We start from the raw sequence: 23,910 nt of genomic DNA, 5'->3' as shown, positions 1-23,910 counted from the left end.
TCACTCTTATGGGGCATTTTACGTTTGGTCTACTAACAAGCTATTTGTTATAAACTGGCCATTCGGGGATAACTACCAATTACCTGGGAAGTGATATAAAAGGAAGAGGTTCATTCTGACTAGGCTCATATAGTTCTGCTATATCATGAGGTTTCATATGCACAGATGACACTAAACCCGAAATACGTGTTTCCCACATGGAATTTAAGGCAGATGAAGCACTCGACAAAGAGATTTAAGGTACATATATTTGAGAAAAGGGGCTTTCAGATTACAAGATACTCATATTCTTCCAAATAAAGACTCAGGCTAAACGAATGATGAATAGGGCAATTATATAAATGTGGATGTTTGGCATTTGCAAGAGGGAATGTAATATGCATAATCCCTGGAGTACCCCTTGCTGACAAGATAATTAACAAAATGAAACACATATAAGTCATAATAGAGAGTATGTTGGACAGGGAGAATGTATTACTAGTATGTATATGTGTTCCAAAGACAGATCAGAGTGGGTTTTGGACACACACACACACACACACAACATGACATACCTATAATTATGAGGACAGGCCATTGACCGTAATGAAGTGTGTATTTACTATTCTAACTCTATGCAGGCTTTGATAGTAGGGAAGGTTATCGAGCCGACCAAGGCAAATATAATACACACACACACACACTCAGTTGACGGGCTTTCTCTCACGATTCTGTCCCCCAACATAGAGGTGGCTCTCATGTACACCTTGTAAAGTCCTGCCTTTAGGCCTGACCTTGCCAGAACAGCTGCCATCACCTTGCTCAACATTAGATTATAATCTTGATTTTTTCACTTGTAGTTTCTTTTACTGCTAACCCCTACTCCAATCATGTCCTAGTGGTGAGGCTCGGTGCAGCATTATGTTTCCTAAGACCTACCGATATACTGACTTATTCAGACTTGCTTCATTAACTTGTCACAACTTTATTCACAACTTTATTCCACTCTCTGTTCCTGGTTTTCCTGTTCCCCTTTATGTGCCTGTGGTATTCTATAATCTTTCCATAGTCTTTCCTTTTCAAGGTTCCTGTGCAGTTTACACTTCATTTGTTGTTTCCTGAGTCACTGCACCTTTTTGATGCCAGCATGTCTCCCTCCAGCATGTGTCCCTCTTCCTCCAGCATGTGTCCCTCCCGTGAGCTTCTTGCTGTTATTAAAATAGGAGCTCAGTCTTTTTGCTGAGGTCCTGCTTGCATCAACTTAGCTTTGCTACCTTGTTTTCGTGCATGTCCCTTAATTTTCTGTGCTTTGGTTTGCCTTATCTCTTACTCCCCACTTCCTATTTTATTACTTTGACTTAACCGTTTCTCGTGCCTCTTTGTTCCTTCTATATATCAGTGTTTAGTTATGTCTGTACACACTCTCCACTTTGAGTTCAGTCCTGCTCCTCATGTTAGAATCTGGTTCTGCTTTTCCGTGAGCCCAGTTCCTGTTTTCTGTGATTCTTGTTCACTTCCCTTTTGTCTTTTGCTCTCTCTTGTAGTTGTATTGAAATATGTATTATTATTATTATTATTATTAATATTATTATTATTATTATTATGATTACCAGTGAGATTCGAGGCTTTGTGCCTTTTGCAATGAGACTCGCCCAGTGCTCTTCCTCCATGAAATCTGATGTGTGTGTTTGCAGACAACAGCAAATTAACTGCTCTTTGCCTTTTGAACAACCTTATACCCTCAGAGCTCGATCACTTTCCAAGGAGCAAACAAATTCTCATTTTTGATAGTTTGTTTATCGTTCTTCTGTTTGCAATGTCACATTTCCTTCTTATTGTTTAGCGGATTCTTTGCCTGTGTAGTTGTATCTTTGCAGGCATTATTCTATTAATTTCCATTGTCCCAATCCCAGCCCATTCCAACCTGTTATAGTTCAAAGTTTCTGGTGGTGTCCTTCTACTTACCAACTTTCAGGTATTGTCTTCAGTATACTAAGGCCCAGATTTAACAGGGCCTAGTGCCATTCAAACGCCACATTAGAGTAATTTCTTTGCGTCATTTTGTTCCCGGATTTCTAATGCCTGCTCAGAGCAGGCATTAAAAGGAGGCTCCCATTGACTTCAATGTGCCTCTGGGTGCTTTGCAGTATTAGCGTGAAAGAGTACTTACTTTACTGCCTGGTGTATGACCTACATGTCCTTCTAAGTGGGCTACTGTGCACAAGTCAACCTACATCACCAATCCATCATGCAGAGTACTTGGGGATACCTCTATCCATCCATAACCTATTAATTGTAATGCTGTGTTGGAGAAGCTACTAAATCAGTAATACTTCATGGCGGCTGCAAGCCATGAAGCTAGAATTCCCTGGATTCAAAGGGAGAATTAAAGATGGAATAGTATGGTACTTCATAGAGCATGAGCGCACAGTGAGTGACACTTGATAGAATGTGAAGCATTCAAGGTGATGTTTAGGCCTCATTGTAATAAAACAACATGTGGTGTACGTAAGGTACTGATAAGATAAATGCTTGCACTAGAAACCAACATCAGAGACTTGTTAAGAAAGACCACTCAAGACCCCACTGCACACGCATTGTTATTACAGGTCCAAGAAAAATATGCCACAAATGTAGAGAAATTAAGATGCTTAGAAAATGAGGAGTACTTAAACAGACAACACACTGAGGGAGATCAGACAGGAAGACTGCTGATGAGCTGGTAAAATCTAAACCAAAGGAATCCCTGTTAGAAATGGGGTCTTTGGTTGGCAGTCAGGTTGCATTCTGTCCAAGCAGGGACTCTCACTCAAGTCAGGGCACTGGAGAAACACACTTAGATAAACCCTGCTTAGCCCCTTGGTAGCTTGGCACAAGCAGTCAGGCTTATCTCAGAAGCACTGTGTAAAGTATTTGTACCAACATGCACAGTAATACAGTGAAAACACTACAAAATGGACACCACACCAGTTTAGGAAAATAGGCAATACTTATCTAAACCAAACAAGACAAAAATGACAACAATTCAACATACACAAGTCAAGATATGAATTTTCAAAAGAATAAGAGTCTTAGTCCATACAAAACAATGGAAATGTTCATTTTACACAGAGTACCTGGTTAGCATAAAACATAAAGCTGCACAGGCAATCGTGCATCGGAAAAGTCAGGGATGCGTCGATTCCTTACTTGCAAGTGAGGCTGTGTATCATTTATTCTCCAGTCGGGTCAGTGATTCGTCATTTTTTTCCCTCGCAAGAGAGTGATGCATTGATTTCTGGACAGGGCACCTCGGATCCATGCAGGTTCACAATTACTTTAACGCCCAGGGATGATACATGAGAAATCTGGTCACATGGTGTTAGAAAACCATGTTGCATGGGGTTTGCATCATTAGCTGCAAGTGGGTGTTGTGTAGTTTCTCCAGCCGTGATGCGTTGATCTCCCAGCCGCGATGCTGGTGGAGCATTGATTCTTGCCGTGAATCTGGTGGCACGTTGTTTAACAGCTGTGTTGCAGATGGTGCGTCGAAAATTTCCCTGCACGGTATTCTGTGTGTGAATTTCAGCTCTTGTTCTCCCAGCTTCTCCTTTCAAGGGCCCTGAGACTGGATAGGGCACCGCTTGGCAGGGCAGGAGTCTCAGCAGAGAGTCCAGGTGCTGGCAGAGGAAGTCTTTGATGGCCCTGAGACTTCAAAACAGGAGGCAAACTCAGTTCAAACCCTTGGAGATTCTTCTTCAAGCAGGAATGCAAAACAAAGTCCAATCTTTGGCTACTGCAGGATAGCCTAAAAAAGCACAGTCATATGCTGGGGCAGCACTTCTCCTCAGCTCTTCTTCTTGGCAGTGGTTCCTTTTGGTTCCAGCAGGGATCTAAAAGTCTGGGGTTTTGGGTCCACTACGTATACCCCTTTCTGCCTTTGAAGTAGGCAAACTTCAAATTAAAGTCTCTATTGTTCACAAAATCCTGCCTTGCCCAGGCCAGGCCCCAGACACACACCAGGGGGTTGGAGACTGCATTGTGTGAGGGCAGGTACAGCCCATTAAGGTGTAAGTGACCACTCCTCCCTCCACTCCAGCTCAGATGGCTCATCAGGATTTGCAGGCTACACCCCAGCTCCCTTTGTGTCACTGTCTCTGAGGAGATTCACAAACAGCCCAACCGTCACTCTGACCCAGACAGGGAATCCAGAAATAGGCAGTGTCACAGAATGGTTAAAGCAAGAACCTACTTTCCAAATGTGCCATTTTCAAACTAACAATTTCAAAAACTTTACCAAAAGATGTATTTTTAAATTGTGAGTTCAGAGACACCAAATCCCAAATTTCTATCTGCTCTCAAAGGGAATCTGTACTTCAAACATATTTAAAGGCAGCCCCCAGGTTAACCTATGAGAGAGATAGGCCTTGCAACAGTGAAAACCGAACTTAGCAATATTTCACTATTAGACATGTAGAACATGTAAAACACATCAGTGCATGTCCCACCTTCAACATACACTGCACCCTGCCAATGGGGCTACCTAGAGCCTACCTTAGGGTGCCTTACATATATAAAAAGGGAAGGTTTAGGCCTGGGAAGTGGGTACACTTGCCTGGTGGAAATGGCAGGTTAAAACTGTACACACAGACAGTGCAGTGTCAGGTTTGAGTCATGTTTACAGGGTTACTAATGTGGGTTGCACAACCTAGTGCTACAGGCTCACTAGTAGCATTTGATTTTCAGGCCCTGAGCACCTCTAGTGCAATTTACTAGGGATGTACTAGTAAATCAAATATGCCAATCATGGAAAAGCCAATTACCCATACATTTTACACAGGAGCACTTGCACTTTAGCACTGGTCAGTAGTGGTAAAGTGCCCAGAGTACCAAAAACAGCAAAAACAGAGTCCAGCACACAGTCAGAACATGGGAAGCTGAGGCAAAAAAGACAGAAGAGACCACGCCAATGATGCCAGGTATAACAAGCCCCAACTACAATTGAATACAATAGGCAAGAAGTAGTCTACACACAAGTTGACATAAACCAGGGCTGGGCATAATTTTCTTAATTTCACGTTCCACTCATTACACAAAATTCTTGAAATTACACCATCACACCATTTTGTGTAACTATGCACTATTTGCATTACAAATTTAGCATTCACAGCAAAAATTTACTTCAAAAGCATGGTGAACAACAGAACATGTGACAGTGTTCACAGTGCTTTTTTGCACTTTTTTAGTGTGAAATGCATTCTTATATCAAAAATTGACACAAGGGTGCTTTTTGTGCTAAAATATAGAGCTAAACCACAAATCTGAACTTCACATAATTATGCATAATTTTGCAGAATAGTTAGGGAATTACGCAAATGCAAATTATGCTAATTTTGCAAATCCCTAAAATAAACCTGGAATTCAATTATTATTATTATTATTATTATTATTATTATTATTATTATTATTATGACCTATACAGCAAGAATGATGAGGTTAATGTTGCAGAAAAAAGAGATATCTGTCACGTTGGCAACTCAAGACTGTGGAGATATTGAGGATCTGATTACCACAGTGGAAATTAAGAAAGCTATCTTGGCTCTAACGAACAGAAAGATCAAGGTACAGATTAATTACCATCCACATTTTATTATCTCTTACTCTGACATACAGGTGCCCTTTTGGAGGCCATGTATTTTGCACGGAGACAGGTAAGCTACCATGTATGACTAGGTGGGTACTTTTTATCTCACTCCTGAAACAGGGCAGATATGAGCAAACATTTTTATGGCCCTCTTCCCATGTTAAATGAGGATTACAAAATGATAAATAAGGGTTTAGGGGACTGAATTACTGGAGTTCTCCTATGCATGGTTTACATTGATCAGAGGGCATTTGGTTTGAAGGGAACACACCAGCCAATCTCTTGAGAGTGAATTACATGATCAGTAATATGCCAGAGGCTCTTACACTATGAGTGGCGATATTCATAGATGTGAAAGGTGGCAATACCTGTTTGCACTCCTAAGACGGTTAGGTATGAAATCTGAAATTTGGTCACAAATTTCCTTGCTATGTATTCTGCTGATGGCAAGAGTTAAGCAGGGGCAGATAGTATTCCACGAATGTGAGACTTGGATGAGAACCATGCCATGGTTCCCATTATCCACCCTACTGTTCACAATGACCATGGAGCCTTTGGCCAGTAGAATTTGAGCAGTTGGCACTTAATATTGAACAGAAATAGCAGATGTGATGAATGCCACATATTATACGAGCTGATGATGTTTTATTATATTTAAAGGATGTGGAAATCCATTAACAGATGTTTGACATGAGTTTGGCATGTTCCCAGGACTGAAAGTTAACTGGGATAAATCTTGTATATTTCCCATATGACTGGTCACAGACGTGGGTGACAAACATGTTCCATCAGATCTAAGATGGGAACATCAAATATTCAGAACTCTGGGTGTTCAGATATATCAAGGGGAGGAGGATGTCATATCAGGACATGTTTGTAGGACCACAGCATCACTGAATTATGTGAAAGTTAGCAACAAAAATGGTGGCACTCCGAACATTGCTTTGTTACTTTGTCACCCTTTCTGTGGTATTACCAACATTTTTAAATCAACTAGATTTAATAGTTGCTGATTTAATATGTAGCCCGGCTGTTGCTGGGCGGCAATAAGCTCACTTAAGCAGCTTACAGTTATAGGGAGACGTAAGAGCTGTGGACTTTGAGCTATGTTTTAGATCTGGGACAATAGCCCACTATCCTTCAGGACTCCACACTCTGCTCCAGTTTAATAAAGAACTAAAGACTCACTTTCTTAAAGAACACTGCATCATGATGCAGTAACAGTCCACAAACCGGCAACCTTCATCACATGTTGACTTTGCCTTTGAACCTATACAGCACTCCTCTGTCTAGATTTGTGGTATACAAATACTACAAACAACACTTACAAACATAGGATCTGGCTGCTGTTATAGCATGGTTCTTGATGGATATAAGAGATTCTGTCAGATGAGCTTCAGATGCTTCAGGCAGGAAATGGGGGTAACCTAGAAATGAACTGCTTCTAGCAAATAAACATATGGAACAGATTTATCAAGAGTTTGTGCCACTGCAAAATGACGCAAAATAGTGAAAAGTCTTGATATGTTATTCTCCAGGGCATAACTTTTGCTGTGTAACAGTGGTGAGTGTACGTTTAGTCACTAGACCGTTTTTAACTTTGTGTGGTTTTTACTGTCAGATATTTAATTCTGTTTTTAACAGGTCCCTGCTTTATGCCTTCCCATTGGCTGCTTTAGGGAGTTCTTGTTCTCGCTAACCTTGTTTGGAGTGTTATTGATTTTCCTACCAGGCGCCTTCTGCGTTATGATATTTTTGTTACTGAGCACAATTTTAAAGGAGTGTGGGCCTGTTAGATCCCTCCCTTTTGGAACATGGACAACTACCATTTTGAGGGAATACAGGTCAGCAGTCTAGCTGCTGACGTGTAGTTACCTGGTAATTGAGTCTGCAGCTCTTATTCGGGGGGAGATGCGGCCGCGCAGAAGTAACAGTGTGTGAGTGCATGTTTATTCACTAGACCGTTTTAGACTTTGTGTGGTTTTTACTGTCAGATATTTAATTCTGTTTTTAACAGGTCCCGCTTTATGCCTTCTCACTGGTTGCTTTAGTGAGTTCTTGTTCTCGCTAACCTTGTTTGGAGCATTATTGATTTTCCTACCAGGCGCCTTCTGCGCTCCGATATTTATGTTACTCAGCACATTTTTAAAGGAGTGTGGGCCTGTTAGAGCCCTCCTTTTTGGAACTTGGACAACAACCATTTTGAGGGAATACAGGTCAGCAGTCTAGCTGCTGACCTTTGGTCACGTGGTAATTAAGCCTGCAGCTCTTATTCAGGGGGAGATGTGGCCGTGCCTAAGGCAAGCCTGTCTGAGCGCATCCGCGACCAATCGGGCCTGGGGGCCGGAGGTTATGTTCCTTCTCGGCCAATCCTGGCCTGTATTTCTTACTCCTCTCATGCCCTCCTCTCATTAGCAGGAGGAAAGGGATGTGAGCATAGGGTTGGGGTCACCCAAGAGAATTTAGAAGGGAGGAGTTGTGAATACTGTAATTGGTCACTCAGGACAACATCTGGCACCACTTTCCCTCACAACATATTACAGGTGGTGCGTTAAAGCCACAAAAAAAAAGAGGTCATCAATATAAATTTTTGGATTTGTGCCCTGATCAGTGCATGCTCTTTGGTCAAACATAAGACTTAAATAGAAGATCTGATCGTCATTCAAAATTTAGATTGTCTTTTCATTTCTGAAACTTGGGCTAGAGAAGACTCTAGCCCTGATTTTATAGCAGCCACTCCATCCGGATATTCATTTCTAAAAATAAATAGACCTACAGGTAGATTAGGCGGGCTGGCAATCATTTTTAAGTCCAATTTCTGTTGTCAGTGGGAAGCCATAAACTTTGCATCAGAGATTTGTAAGGGTGTCTGCTTTAAGATTCGTCAGAAAAATACTGTGCTTTTTGATGGATTATTGGTCTACCGACCTCCGGGATCCTACTCTACTTTCCTTCATCACTGGCCAGAGATAATCGAGCCAATAACTATGACTTCTAAATGTATTGTATTGGGGGACTTCAACATTCAGTTCGATGATAGTCAGGACCCTCATATTAATGAGTTCCTGAATCTCATGCCGAACCTTGACTAGAAATTAAAAGTTACGACAGCCACACATAGGGCGGGCCACCTACTGGATGGGATATTTGCCCGTCATGATGATCTTGTTTTTCTACAGAATAGAGCTCTTAACTGGACCGACCACCATCTCCTTACTTTTAGACTGACTAATTTTTCTTCCCCTCAATATGTCAGTTCTTCTGTGAAACCAGTTAGACATTGGAACAGCTTTAATGATCAACAATTAAGACCGGCATTGGTTTCAGGCTGGAAAGCAGCAAAGAAACTCACCTTGTCGGCTACAGACAGGTTCAATCAGGGGATCAAAATAGCTATTGATCAGTTGGCCCGCTCAGAAATCCTTGCTTTTTAAGGAAGTTGCCCCTAGTTTACCAATGACTTCAAGAATCTACAGAGAAAATACCACCAACAATAAAAAAGGTGGAAACTAGACTCCAACTCTAAGGAAAAAGAAGAGCTTAGAGCCACCCTTAGTGTCTATAAAGACACGATTCAGAAAGCTAAAACTGAGTTCTATTCATAGAAAATTAAGGAAGCATCAAATGCCCCTAGAGAACTATTTAAAGTGGTATGTTCCCTTACGACTCCTTCTATACCTCCAGAGTTGGAGAATTCTCAAGAATTCTGCAATAAGGTTGCAAATTCAAAGCCAGCTTCGTTCACTCTGAGGGGATATTGGACCCATATGAGTTTTTAAACGGTTCTATAAATGATGACAGTCCCATGCTGACTAATTTTCAGCCGTTTCGGCCGGAGAGGATTAAAGAGCTCATGATGGGAATTAAATCAGGAATCAAATACCGAAAAGACCCCTGTCCTCCCCACATATTACAGCACGTCCCTGAATTAATATCCACAGCTCTCTTTCTGGTATTTCAGGAGGTCCTGACTACGGAAGTTTTCCTTCCTTTGTGGAAGGAAGCGACTGTAGTGCCTCTGAAAAAGAAATTAGATGGAGCAGCAAACAATGTTAAGAATCTTCGGCCTATTGCCTTGCTGCCTTTCCAGACTAAAATCTTTGAAAAACACATTATTGAAAATCTAGTCACATTTTTCCAAGATTCTGGCGGCCTAGATCCTACTCAATAAGGCTCCAGGAAAGCCCATAGCACAGAATCCGCCCACATTACTACATCAGACACTATCCATAGACTAGTTGATGAGGGGCAAAGAGCCATTTTAGTTTTATTAGACCTATCAGCTGCTTTTGATTCCATCTCTCCACACATTATGGCACACCATCTCTATCAAACGGGTGTCAGAGGCACAGCGCTGAATATTTTTAAGTCTTTTCTGGGGGAAAGATCTACCATGATAAGTTGTGGGGACTTTAGAGCATCCGCTTATCAATTACCGTGTGGGGTCCCTCAAGGCTCCTCGCTCAGCCCCACACTATTCAAGCTGTATGTAGCACCATTGGCCAGACTTATTCGATCTTTTGGTTTTCTGGCCACTTCCTATGTGGACAATACTCAACTACTCATTTCCGTCCATAAGAATTGGGAGGAAGTTGCTGATCGATTTCACCGCTGCATGAGTGAGGTTAATATATGGATGGGCTTGAATTGGCTTAAGATGAATGGCGACAAAACAGAGATTTTGCTCCGACTCGCAATTTGCAACCCGCAAACTGGTATGCAGAAAGGTGTCTCAGACATCTTCTGCGACTCGCTATGGGGTCGCAAAGACCCACCTCATAAATATTTATGAGGTGGGTCGCAGTTTGCGACCCCATAGCAAGTCTAGGCACTCACGGGGATGGTGGCCTGCTGGAGACAGCAGACCACCATGTCCGTGACTGCTTTTGAATAAAGCAGTTTTTTTTTCTTTTTGCAGCCCGTTTTCCTTAAAGGAAAACGAGCTGCAAATAGAAAAAAATACCAAAACCTTTTTGTTTCGGTTTTTTTCAGAGTAGGCAGTGGTCCATAGGACCACTGCCTGCTCTGAAAAAATATTTTTGTGTGCATTGACAAGGGGGAAGGGGTCCCATGGGGGCCCCTTCCCGTTTGCGAATGAGTTACCATCCACTTCAAGTGGATGGTAACTGCGAGTTGATTTGCGACCGCTTTCGCCGTCACAAATCAACTCTACATAGCGATGCGGTCGCAAATAGGAAGGGCACACCCCTTTCTATTTGCGAGTCGGAAACACATTTTGCGAGTCGGTACCGACTCGCAAAATGTGTTTCTGCATCGCGTGAGGCCTTTTTGCGCCTCGCAAACGGCCTTTTTCGCCAGGAGAAAGGTATGTTAAGACAGTTTGATGACATCAGATTGGAACATAGAACACTGATGGGGCAGTTCCTCTTGTATGTAACGCTAATTAGAAGGAAATACTCAGTATGCTCAAATAGTGTCCTACGTAAACTATTTAAACAAGGGGAAGGGCGAAAGGCAATGTCTTTTATATACAAAGTATTGGTGACAGTGACTTGTACTGATCTGGTAAATCAGAGAGAAAAATCATCTGAAGATTTGCAGGGTGAACTCACCTATGGAGCTTTATATTGAGTTGCGCACCCATGGTGACAGTGGAATGCTTAATTCAGATTGTTCCACTGTAACTACTGTCTACTTGAAAAGCCAGGTCTTCAGCTTTTTGAGGAATTCAAAAAGTATGGAGGAGGCTCTTATGTGTAGAGGATGTTTGTTGCACGCCTTAGAAGGCTGGATTGCTAAATCAAGTAAAAGTCCGGATGAGAGGTGTCTGGAAGGTCTGTGAAAGCATACGTGAGGGTTGAGGTATGCTTGGCCTGTGTTATTTAGTGTATTGAAAGTGTGGGTGAGGAATTTGAATTGTGCTCATTTGTGAATGGGGAGCCCGTAGAGCTCCTTCAGGTGTGTGTGATGTGAGTGAGGCATTGGAAGTTGAGGGTGATTCTGACAACTGTGTTGTGAATGGTCTGTAGCCTTCTGGTGATTTTTTTTGTTGATCCTGGCATAGAGGGTGTCCCCATAGTCCAGCTTGTTTGTGACCAGGGCGTGTGTGACGCATTTCCGGGTGCTGATTGGGAGCCACTTGAAAATCTTCCTCAACATCTTGAGAGTATGGACCCTCATATAAACTGGTTTATAACTATGATTACAACTCATATAAACTACTCTACATCTGATGCCCGCCTGTCTTAAAGTAATTTTTTTCAAATGATCTGCTTCTTACATAGCTCCCTGTAATGGTCACAAATAAGTTGGTAATGTGCCACAAAGAAACTGTAATGCATCGGAGGGTGTCCTTTAGCATGCACGACTATCCCCAATTACCAATGGACTGAGCACCAACTTTGGGCTCTCACGCAGTGTGCTGCTTGCCATAAAGCACTTCAATGCTTCGCCAGGGGTAGTAAGCACTATATGAATGCAATTTCAGTTTCAATTATGTGCACTGGGACTGATGCTGCAAATTATTTGTAGAAAATAAATGGTATTATAAACACCCACAACCCCCTGACAGGTAACCATAATGGTGTAAGGCTAGAAAACAATGATTCTGAACAAAAATACTTTCGAACGATATGAACACAATTGAAATCTCACGTTAATATCCTAAAACAGGATACCCTGTGGATTCAGAAATATAAATCATTTTCAAAATGAAATGAACACAGAAGTACACCCACACAGGTTAATTGTTTATTTGTTGATAAATTGTTTTTCAAGTACTAAAATGCTATTCACAGTGTAACGTTGTTCTTATGTCTTATAACTTATGGGATAAGTCAATTGTGCAGACCTATATGACTAATGAAATGTGTTTTAAAAACAAAAAGGTGTGCACATTTTATGACACAGTATACTTACAAGATTCAATCCAAGGAGTTAATTTGTGTACTGATGAAAACAGGAATTTGAAGGTATTATTTGCTAAATCAGCAGATTTGTTTGTGCATGATAAATTCTATGATAATTTTCAATTTTCGGAGTGGAACTGCAGAATTCCAGGGACTTGCACTAATACAATGGAATAATGTATAAATAATGTTAACTTATAAAAACTTTTTATATTTCGAGTGCTTGCGCATGAGGAAGGCTCATGCAGTGTGCAGAAATGATACCCAGGGAAGACACAAGCCCATGACCAATGCAAAGAAAGCGGGAAAATACGAGCAAATTGGACATATGCATTGAAAAGTGGATATGATATTTAAGGTTCATATCTAATGTAGCTCTAAAAAAATTTAGGCTGATCTTCAATACCTACAACCCTTTAAATGCGATTATCAAACACTAATGATTATAAATTGGATCCTTGTTTATTCTCTGATAGCAAAGAAGGCACCTTGATGGCCTTGACTGCCTTACCACACAACTCAATTTTGTGTTATTGAGCCTCAGAATTAGACCAGTTTGGATGTACCTCGAGTAATCATGAGCTCCCATGTTGTGTGGTTGAGCACACCCATTGATTAACCACACCATTGAGTTAATATGTGCCTGCGGACTCTGCGAAGTGTCCCACATGTTGAATACCTGCTATAGAAAACAAAATATATTTGTGTACATGAGTAGAGTAGAAGATCAATAGTGGGTGTGAGACAGGTCTGGCCATTTCGATAGTGGAGAGGACTGTGTTGGATATACGGTGGTGTCTATGTAAATGTAATCTCTTCAATGGCTGACAAAAATCTGCTAATTGTGATTGTGGTAGTGTTTGGACTGATTCCTGTGTGTGCTTTCTCGTGGCTGGGCCTGACTGCTCTGTCCCTATTGGAGGGCCTGTGGCATGGATCAAACCAGGCTTAGAGACGTAACTTTTTTTCAGAGATAGTTATCAGCCATGGGTGCACTTGGCTTTGGGGCGTGCAGCGGCTGCCCATTAGGGCTGAGCACTGCCCGAGACTGCTTTGCTGTAATAACATGGGTGACTTTCCTCTGCACTGCACCACACTGTGAGTGGGAGGTCTAAATCCCTGCTTAGTGCTGGAGGTGCTGAACTGTGGAGCCAAGCATGCCCCCAAACTGCACAGCTATTATTTGGCATCTTTTTTATGTTTGGGACTGGGTGGGCTGTTGCTGTTAATTCAGATTGCGCCGAGGCTGCCAGGTTGGGAGCCACAGTGTAACAAATCAGTCAGTGAAAAAACGGGTAACCTCACAACACCTCACATTGGATAAATCAGATTAATTAAAGTAACTCGTTTTTATAAAGCACTTCATGTCTCATTGTTTGCCATTTATAAATTCTTGTTTTAAAATATTTCTTCTCTCATCAGTTTTTACCATATAGAAGCACTGTGCTTAACTGGTATTACCAATAATGGTGCTCAGTGTATTGATCTTGGATGGATAACATATCCTAAAAGGGCACCAAGATCAAGAAATCTCTATGATGCAATATTAATGGTAGAAGGCTGTATGCAAAGGCTGATAACATAACATAACTTTGCCGGGATTCATTTTTGTGACCGCAGTTCCGTTATGCCTCCTCCTTTAGCGGACCTACCATCATGGACATTTCTTCCAAAATTTCTGTTGCAACGAAGGAGTTAGTCACTTTGTCAGGTATCTGGTAATGTGGTGCTGTGCCTGACAACTGCATCCAGTACATCTGTGGTTTGGAGGGACTGTGTAAGATTCTCATACTTTATATGGCACACGATTTAGCGATTTGTTGAACTATTTGCTACAGAAGTTTATGTAATCATAAATACGACAAAATACTCGTTTCTGACTGTAATCTTTTACTTTCTTCTCATACCAGCTATCTGACGGTTTATCTCGCAAATTCTTTTTCATCCCTGCTTTCTCCATTTGTCACTGTTTTCCCGTCTTTTTCTTACCCCTTATTTCTTTCTTTTCTGCTTTTTTCTTGTCCATGGAAGAATGATGAACAATAAGCGTCGCACCTCGAAAAGAGGTGCCAACTACCTACGATCACCAGCACAAATTAAGCACTGCAAATATTTTGCCATCTGTAGGCTGTAAAGCCACTTTACCCATAAAGCTACAGAGAAATGTCACAGGAAAATAAATGTGCTAATTAGGGATTTGCTGTAAACCCATCCAATCCGCATGGAATTTCCTGTTAAAAATGTGTGTCATGTAGGGTTTATATAGATCTCTATCGTAACACAACTTGTTTTCTCTTTCCTTTAGAAACATCAACTGGACAGAAACTCAGTAGTAACTGGATTTTGACACTTTTAGGGCTTTCTTTCATGATGATCACCAACTCAAATGAACGGAAATACTTGCACTAAGAAATGTGTCACAGTGTACCTGGCGTTTACAGCACGTTCTTGCAAACGCTCAGCTATGTGCCGAAACCTACTTCTTGGTCATCTGAAGAGTGCTCTCATAAAGACTCACTATTAGTCTCTACAGTGATTTCTTACTGAGACTTCTACAGTGGCTTTATTTAACTAAAGTCTTTGGACATCGCTTCACAGGAAGTGGAAGCACATGGCCATTAAATCTAACGATGGACCAATGTATAATTATTTAGCAATCCTAATTAACATCTGTGATTGATAAGGGGGACAGCCATCCAGCTTCAATGTCAAAACTAACAATGTCTAAAGTCAACTTTCAAAACGTCTGTGGTCAGTTTGATTAAAACACAGGGGTTTCAAGTAGCAACACCTGGGATCTCCATCTGCTTGACACTCCCAAGTAAAGCTCCCTGACTTTTACTCATTTTCAGAATAGGACTCAATATTCCTATTTTGGAATGATAATGTAATCAATAAATCATATATCACTGCAATCTTTAGAATTTCTGAAAATATGGAATGAAAGAACTTGGGTTTGAATTAAAATCTACGTAGGTAATTGTTTTGAAGTTTGTGTTTATTTTCTCTTGATAGACAGATTATGTCAAAATGTGCGACTGTACAGCATACACAGGAAGCCTCCTTAATCTTCAGTAAACTTCCAATCTTACTGCAATGTTGAAAATGTAACTAAAATGCTGGCTTTCGACCATGGTGAGCATGTTTGTATATTGTGGATGGTTGCCAGGTGCAAAGAGAAGAAATTATTTCAACATCAAAAGACATCTCTTGTCTTTGTCAATGTATTTGCTCTATAGAATATTGATGGTCCTGGAATGTCTGTAACATTTCAAAGGAATCAAGTGCTATTTACTGTTGAGGTGCACAACCCTGTTTACATTGTGTACCGGTGCTAATTCAGGTAACCCACGCCTGATATCAATTGTCCAGAAGGCGTCATTTTTTATTTTCTTGATTTTCTGCAAACTATGTCAGTGAGAAAAGAGTTTAATATCTCATGGTGCATGAGGGTTTGATTTGTGTTAGGTCCTCCAGTGGGTTGATTAGTCTGTGAAATGTACATTTGAAATGTAATTTAGGTCACTTCCCAATGAACATTTATAGGAAGGTTGTTTCTCTTATTTTTAACTGTAACCAGATTCTGAATTTCATTTAGTTCTACTTTATTACAAGTGTATATGCATTTCATCATACTGATTGAAATCCAGTGGAAATCTGGTTCTTAACTTTATTATGTATTTAGATTTTAATTGATGCAATTTTCACATACAATCTCCCCCACAGATGTTCTTCTTATCAACACCAATTACGAAGTACAGCACTGAGTTCACATTCCATTCATGGAACCTTTCATTATGTTATGCTACTGATAACTGTGATCATTTTTTATGGCACACATGTTCCTATATTCTTTTTTTGCAGTTTCCAAGTTGTTCAAGATATGCTTCCTACTTTTTAGTAAGTAAGAAAGTTTGTTATGGATAGTTCCTCATAAAAATCAGCACAATAAACAAACATATAAGTAAACGAATTATACAGCAGTAGTCTCCAAACAGGCAACAATTAATGATTAGCAATTAACAATTCATTTATTTTAGCTGGCATAGACATTCAATTACATTTACCACATCACCTGCATATAATTATTAGTTTGATCACATATTTCTTTCCATTAACTTCATATTCTGTTAAATCGTTTCTATGTTCACGTGCTTTGTATTTATTGCACTGCAAGAAGCCCTTCTGGAGAGCACTCAAAGTGTCCCGCATTTTAATGTTGTGGACTGATATCAAGAATTACACTAATGAAGTAGTAGGTGTCATAAGGATACAACATATTGTAAGAAATCTAGATAAAGAATTAAGAACTAAACTCCAAAACAAGAGATATAAAGAGAAATTGAGTAGATGCTAACCACACAAAAGAAGGAAAGCGATGATAAGAAATAGGTATCTGGATATTAGGTTACAACATGTCAAACTGCAATAAAATTATGAAATAAGTATGGTTCGGGCCACACCAAATTCATAAGAGAAATGTATAACTATCTACAAACACAATAGTGAAGGAAGGCTTTAATCATTCCTTTGAAAGCCAATAAAATCAGCGAGTAACATGGGCTCTGTGTGACTCAATACACGTTTATGAGGAAAGAGAGATCACAACTTTAGGTAGTAGCTTGAGCCCTTTGAGCAAAGTTACCTTCAAACTATCCTTTTTTAATAGCAAAATGTGTCTTCTTTTAAGAAGCGTTTGCCATGATGTTATCGAAAGTGTTATACTAGATTTCAAAAAGTTTATTAGTGTAAAGATCATGGCAAAAACATTTTAAAAAACTTCAGTTCTAACAAACATGTCCCTCAATTACAAATGATAAATGCAAGATTTGCTGTATGCGTGGGTCATTTTTCTTGGTTTGACCTTTCTTAATGGCTTTTATGGAGTTTTCCTCTCTTTAGCTGGCAGAGACATTAGGTTCATGCCAAGCAAGACTCCAAGGTATCAAGTATATCATGCGGGACACTGTGTCAGAGAAGCTGGGGAAAGTTGAAAAATATCTTGCCAGTTGGTGGAGCATGAGCAGGCCTTTGGCACCATGTCTTCACTGGGTTGGTGCAGGCACTGCACTCTTGTCGTGCAATGGAAAATCTCTCCAAATATGGAGTTTTGCACAGTATAATTTCTACAAAACATGCATGCACGATTATTCCACTTTTCTTGCACAGCCACCCAGGCAAAGGTCGTAAGACACATACATGTCCTCAAGGTTCTTAAGAGCTCACTACAGGTTGTGTGTTTTCTTTTTTAGTCTCAGTGCAACCGAGCCCCATAGATCCCAGGCACTTGGGTCTCCCGTTGCAGCAAGTAGTGTAAAGCAGCGGGCACGATCCCCACTGGTCTCAGGGAGAGTGTTGGGATCTGGCTGGCTTATATCTACTAGTCAGTTTCAGTTCTATAGGAACTTCTGCACATGACTGGATACTTCCTAGTTACCTCAAAGAAATCAGGAAAAGACTGCATGAAGTAGGACTGCTAAAAATTCATTTGGCGATAACAAGACACTAGATAGGCAAAAGCTGGAATTGCATTTTTGCATTTTCTAAACATAATGTAGAAACAGTACATTACAAACCTAACACCATGTTCACAGCAATGTGACCTCACCACATTCTTAGGATAGTTCCTCTCAGTCCACTAAAGTCTTCCATGTGGATCCTGTAATTCCAAGGTGGCAGAATGCTCAGCTGATCAACAAGGACTTCTATTTCACAATTTTCTTGTTATGCCTACATCTCACAAAGATCTGATGTGGTAAGGCAGAGCAGAGGAAGAGGCCTCTCAGTTGGACGTATAGTTAACAAGATTCACCAGCGTCCAGTGATCATAAAAGATGCCTTACTTATCTAATTAGAAATAATTAGTCTCCTGGCTGAAGCTACAAGTTTATGATACATTAACCCCTTGCTAACTGCACTCGCCAGATTATGGTAATCTTTATTCATCCCAGTTAGGGAGGCCCCAAGAAATGAAATAAAGATTTAGCAGCATAATCTTCCAAATGTTTTCTTAGTTCAAAAAACATCAATGTACTTTTCAAATTTCAAGATGTTTCTGGTATCATAAGGAAGATAGATATGGATGTTGACTTTAGTTGGTTTATATGTATCCTATGTATCTAAGTCTAGGACAAGAACTTTAGCAAAATGTCCTTGAAGTTTGAAGGAGAAGAATATTTTTTCAAGGATTTTACAAAGTAACACACTATTGTATAGGGCTTGTCATTTGACATGCACTACCCGCGTAGCTGTTCTAGCATTAAAGACAGAGGTATAATTAGGCTTTGGTCACCTGAATGCCAAACCACTGATGTAGCTTAGGCACCAACTCCACATACCAGTGGCGTCTGGAGTGACATGTCTAGAAATGCTCGCCCTTGGAACTCTCACATGCAATGGAGATATGACCACTAGGATATGGTGGCATGCCCAAACTGCTATTAAGAATGTGTGTCTTGAAAATACCCCTCCCCACATTAGGGATCAATTTCCAAGACCCACATACAAACTGTTTCTGATGCACTGAGGGTTGTCTTACAGTGCATGGTGGCTATTTTTAAATATTTTTGTATGGAACAACCATAGCTTAAATGATGGTCATGCACAGAAGTGCACCTTTACTGCTGGTGTCAATTCTGCCCATTGGATGTTACTGGAGAATGGGGCACCACCGTTTGTCACCCACTAAACAGGGGGGGTGAGCATACAAGAGGGCTAACACAACTGTTGTCTTTTTAATGGATGTCTTTTTACCTATAAACCAGGTCATTTGTCTTTATGTGCACACAAAGGTCTTGAAGTTCAAACTCACCTTTACCTTTGTGATTTGCAGATAAGAGAAGGGTTAGCCAACTAAACAGAAGCACTTTCAGTTATGAGGCAGGTAAACCAGTAGCTTTTGGGAGCCACAAAGTGATGACAACACATTACTACATACTCCTCTATGGGGAGCACTCCAGCTTGCAAAATAATGGTTTACCGGGAGGACTGAAATTCCAGACAAGTTCCCAGTAGGGATATAGGCATTTGGGCCCAGGGAAGTCAAAAAGTGAAATTCAGAATAGGCAGAAACATTAAGGATTGCCGAGAAAAGGAAGGTGGACTCTGTTATACCATCTGGCACTATACCTTATTTTGTAAAACGCATCACTACTGTGAAAGTGTTTTAAAATCTATATTTTTCTGCAATAAATAATGAGTATTCATGATTTTTATGATGTATCCGATATGTAAATGATGAATTAATATTATATTATTACAGTTGAAACAAATGTAATATGAGGTTTAAAAGAGTGATTACTAACATAAACTAGATATACCACACTTAAGTGAAAACTCCAGTTTGGATAAAATGGATTCTGATTCTGTCATTCACTCCTTTATTGATCCCCTCCCATCAGGTACCCCTGCTCATCTTCTCTCTAACAATCTCTGCAAGAGTGAAGACAGCTCATGTATTGTTTTCCAGACTGTTAAGAGTAGAAGCCTTATTAATGAAACTTCTAGTGTTCCAGATATGTTGACATGTTCACATTTTATTCCGATGTAGTTTAGTTGGATAAACAAGTTCTGATTATTTGTGTGAACTGATATTTTGAAAAGGATTCATATTTTTTTCGAGCCTCTCCGGGTGGTAGTAGCACGGAAGATGCAGGATCATTTATTTGAATTGGTATAGTGCTAACATATCAAGGAACTGAAGTTATTACTTCTGATTTGCTAAAGAGTTGTTACACTTGTGATCATGCTAGGATGAATCTGCAGTTTTAGGTCATTTGCCAAGCTAGAATTGTGTATAAGAACTCATTTATTCCAGGGTTGAGCCAGATTTTCCTGAAGTCTTTCCTGTTTTATTGGAGATGCTGTCTGACCATTTTTTGATTTTGCTTATCTTTTGCAACTTAGAATGCTTTCTGATTTTTTACTATTCTGTGATAATTTTGCATTTTAACCTTCATGGCATTTATTCTGTATCACTAGAATTTTGTAATAAAATCATTTAACTTTTCCTTCTGCTCTAGAACTCATTTATTGAGGGGTCCTATTTACTTATTTTGATACTTTGCTAAACCTATGTCAAGTAGGGAGCCTTTTGCGCAATTATTTTCCATGGGAGAACTGCAATAGGTAAAATGTAGTTGTTTTTTAAATTTGGGGTGCTCTAAAATATTGGGGTACAGTTTTTGCTCCAGACATAGAATACTGGCTAGGGGGTTCTCTGTGACCTTGCACTCCCCAGGACAAAGCAATGGGTATGATTCCCCCTCCAGAACCAGTGGGCAAGTCACCCACTGAGAGACTGTGGCCTTGCACTCCCCAGGACAAAGCAACGGGCATAGTGCCCCCTCCAGAACCAGTGGGCTTATTGCTGCAACCAGCTGAGTTGCCCCCCCGAGGTGCCTGACTATTTGCCACCTGATGCCCCAGCAGTGTTCTATCCGGATGTGCTCAGGATTCGAGTTGGCCCTTAGACTGTGCCCTGTATCAATGTGGGCCCTTTGAACTTTTTTTACATGTGTACATATTTGTTTAGTTGCCAAATCGATTTATTAATTATGATTTTGATCTTATTACAATCACTTTACTCAATTCCTGTTGTCCTTGCATTATTCTGCCGATTTTCGGGGACAAATTGTTTTTCGTGTGCAGTTGGTTGTGTGTATGGTGTGTGTGTGTGTCGGGTGTGTGTGGTGCATGTGTGTGTCACTCTCATTTTCGTCCCTCCCTTGTGTGCTAGGCGACTATACTCACCGTCTTCGTCGTCGTTGTTGTTCCAGGTGGAGCATGACGTAGAAGATCATCAGGAAAACTTGAAGTTCAGGTTCCATGGCGGCGTGGTTCTTCGCTGTGTCTCCAATGGTGAGTCCTTTCACTTCTGAACTCTGTGTCCACCAGGGTTTTGTTGGTGTTGGTACTGCCCCAGATAAGTTGGCGGTTTGCTGTGTCTTAACATGGTGAGTGGTACTTTGTCTTCCACCTGCCTGTTGGAGGCTACCGCTGTGGTGGCTGTTGTTTCCGTCCTGGCAGATAGTTTGGTACATTGGCTGTCTATGCGAGTTATCACCGCAATGGTCATAATTTGGAGGTAACTACGAACAGCCTGTTGGCGGTATTACTGCCACTTTATCACCCACCACCAGGGTCATAATGATGGCCTTAGTGTGCTCCCAGGCCATTCCTGGAATCTTCAGCCATCTGGCCGGCTGATCGTTGCAGCAGCTCCGTGGAGTTGAGGTGGACCTGTGGGACACTGGCTGGACGAAGATGGACCCATATATGGCTCAGTGATCGCTCCCATGGCAGCCTGCCAGCCTGAAGGAGATCCAACCGCTAGTCACATAATTGACCTGCTGGAGGCTCCGGTGACTGAAGAAACTGGGGACAGCTGTGAGCCCTTTGGGCCATGTTGGCTGTCTGAGACGTAATTGTTTCAAGCTGGTCTCTGGGGGCCTCAGACGGCTCATAGAGTAGACTGCCGGGAATTGGTGTGGCCCACCTCCTTCCTCACTCTCCCTCCCCTTCTGGATTTGAGGGTTTTGATGCCACCCTCCTGGGACTGGGGGGCTGCTTGAGGTTAAGGAACCAGACTTGCAGTGACATGACTGGATCTGAGGAATAGGAGGTGAGAGGTATGGGGGGTGTCGACTAGATGTGTCACATACCCATCTGGATTCTTGGCTGGCCTAGCAGGTTGGGTCTTGGAGGCTACCTGAGGCAGGCACCCCTCATTGGTTGTGCCAGTGTGGTGGGCACCTGGAGGCTGCCTGATGCAGGGGGCCATCTGGCAGTGTGGGGGGGCCTCCCCTGAATTTACTTGTTCTGCCTGCTGTGGAGGGTGGCCTCAGCCTGGGAGAGGGGACACTGCTTGGGGGAGCCAATGTGACATGGGGTGGGCTTGCTCCTCGTTTGGCCTTTGGCCTTTAGACCCCAATTGGTATGGGAGTGCACCATCCTGGTGCTACCTGAGGCATTGCCCACAGAGGGCAATTTCTTTCCTGGTGATGCCCACTCCCCTTGATACTTAGAAGATTGGATATTCTTGCTTCCTCCCTTGGCTGGCCTGATTGGATTCTCTTGACTGCTTGTGCTTGCCTCTGTTCTCTGAAGCAAGCGGGTGAAAAGGAGACCTGATCTTGGCTCTACCTTCCCCTCCCCCTCCCAGTAATGGACACCTAGAGATCCTTGATGTTCCCCTGAACTATCCAATTTGGATACTCTTGGCTGCTTGTGCTGCCTCCCCATCACCAGGGCACCAGGAGGCTGCTTCGCTGGCACAGAGGTCAATGGAGCCCACCAATATTGCAAGTATATTGCAGGCAATCCACCTCTCTGAAGACCAAGGTGGCCATGCTAGAATCCCTTACTGTCACCCTTAAAAAGCGGGCCAAAGATGCAGAGAATAGTTTTTGGCAAACAACCTGCGCTTTGTTGGATTTCCAGAAGGATCTGAGTCCTCAGATTCCATACGCTTCCTGCAGAACTGGTTGCAATCATGGCTTCCTGACAACTCCCTCTCATGGTTGTTTGCGGGGACGCCTCACCAGCCGCTGATTGCCTGATTCCCAAACTACTGCAATAGAGATGCCATTCTTTGTGAACCCTGCAAAATGAGGGAGCTACAGTTTCACTCATCCTGGCTACTACTATTCCCAGACTATACCCGGGAAATGCAAAGGCAGAGGAGGTCCTTCGATGTGGTAAAACAAAAACTCTTAGGTTTCAACCTGCAACATACACTCATCTTCCCGGCAAGGCTTAAGGTGATCCATGAGGGCCATTCTATATTTTTTTACACTCTGAAGGCATTGTGGGAGTGGGCAGCTGAACAGCCATTTCAGCAGGGTTCAGTGGCAGATCATGAGTGTAGGAAGTTGGCTCTGTATGTACTATTTCAAAGTGAGAAATAGCATGCACAGAGTCCAAGGGTTACCCTTAGAGGTAAGATATTGGCAAAAAGAGATAATTCTAATGCTCTATTTTGTGGTAGTGTGGTCGAGCAGTAGGCTTATCAGAGGGTAGTGTTAAGCATTTGTTGTACACACACAGGCAATAAATGAGGAACACACACTCAAAGACAATTCCAGGCCAATAGGTTTCTATATAGAAAAATATATTTTCTTAGTTTATTTTAGGAAACACAGGTTCAAGATTTACAAACAATACTTTAAATATGAAAGGTATTTCACTCAGGTATCTTAGGAACTTTGAATCACCACAATAGCATGTACAGTTTTGTCAAAAATGGCAATAAGCTATTTTAAAATTGGACACAGTGCACAATTGAACAGTTCCTGGGGGAGGTAAGTATTGGTTAGTTTTGCAGGTAAGTAAAGCACTTACAGGGTTCAAAGTTGGGTCCAAGGTGCTGAGTGAGGGGTCCCCAGGGTGGCATAAGACATGCTGCATCCCTTAGAGACCTTCCCTGGCAATCTGGGCCCT

The 23,910-nt window shown here is 41.5% G+C and overlaps 1 protein-coding gene across 2 annotated transcripts in view; it reads left to right on the top strand.

Annotated features, from left to right (window-relative positions):
* LOC138267525 (cysteine-rich secretory protein 2-like) overlaps positions 1-20,479 on the top strand; it is a 183,936-nt gene extending 163,457 nt beyond the window's left edge. For both annotated transcript variants that reach the window (XM_069216535.1, XM_069216534.1), the window contains exon 10: positions 14,777-20,479. In XM_069216535.1, the coding sequence (XP_069072636.1) occupies positions 14,777-14,880 (104 nt within the window). In that variant the 3' untranslated portion in view covers positions 14,881-20,479. The remainder of the gene's footprint in view (positions 1-14,776) is intronic.
* The last annotated feature ends 3,431 nt before the right edge of the window (positions 20,480-23,910 follow it).

Source organism: Pleurodeles waltl, chromosome 12 (assembly GCF_031143425.1).
Source record: "Pleurodeles waltl isolate 20211129_DDA chromosome 12, aPleWal1.hap1.20221129, whole genome shotgun sequence".
Classification (NCBI taxonomy): domain Eukaryota; kingdom Metazoa; phylum Chordata; class Amphibia; order Caudata; family Salamandridae; genus Pleurodeles; species Pleurodeles waltl.
Note: the sequence above shows the minus strand (reverse complement) of the source record. Positions and strands in the feature narration are given on the sequence as shown.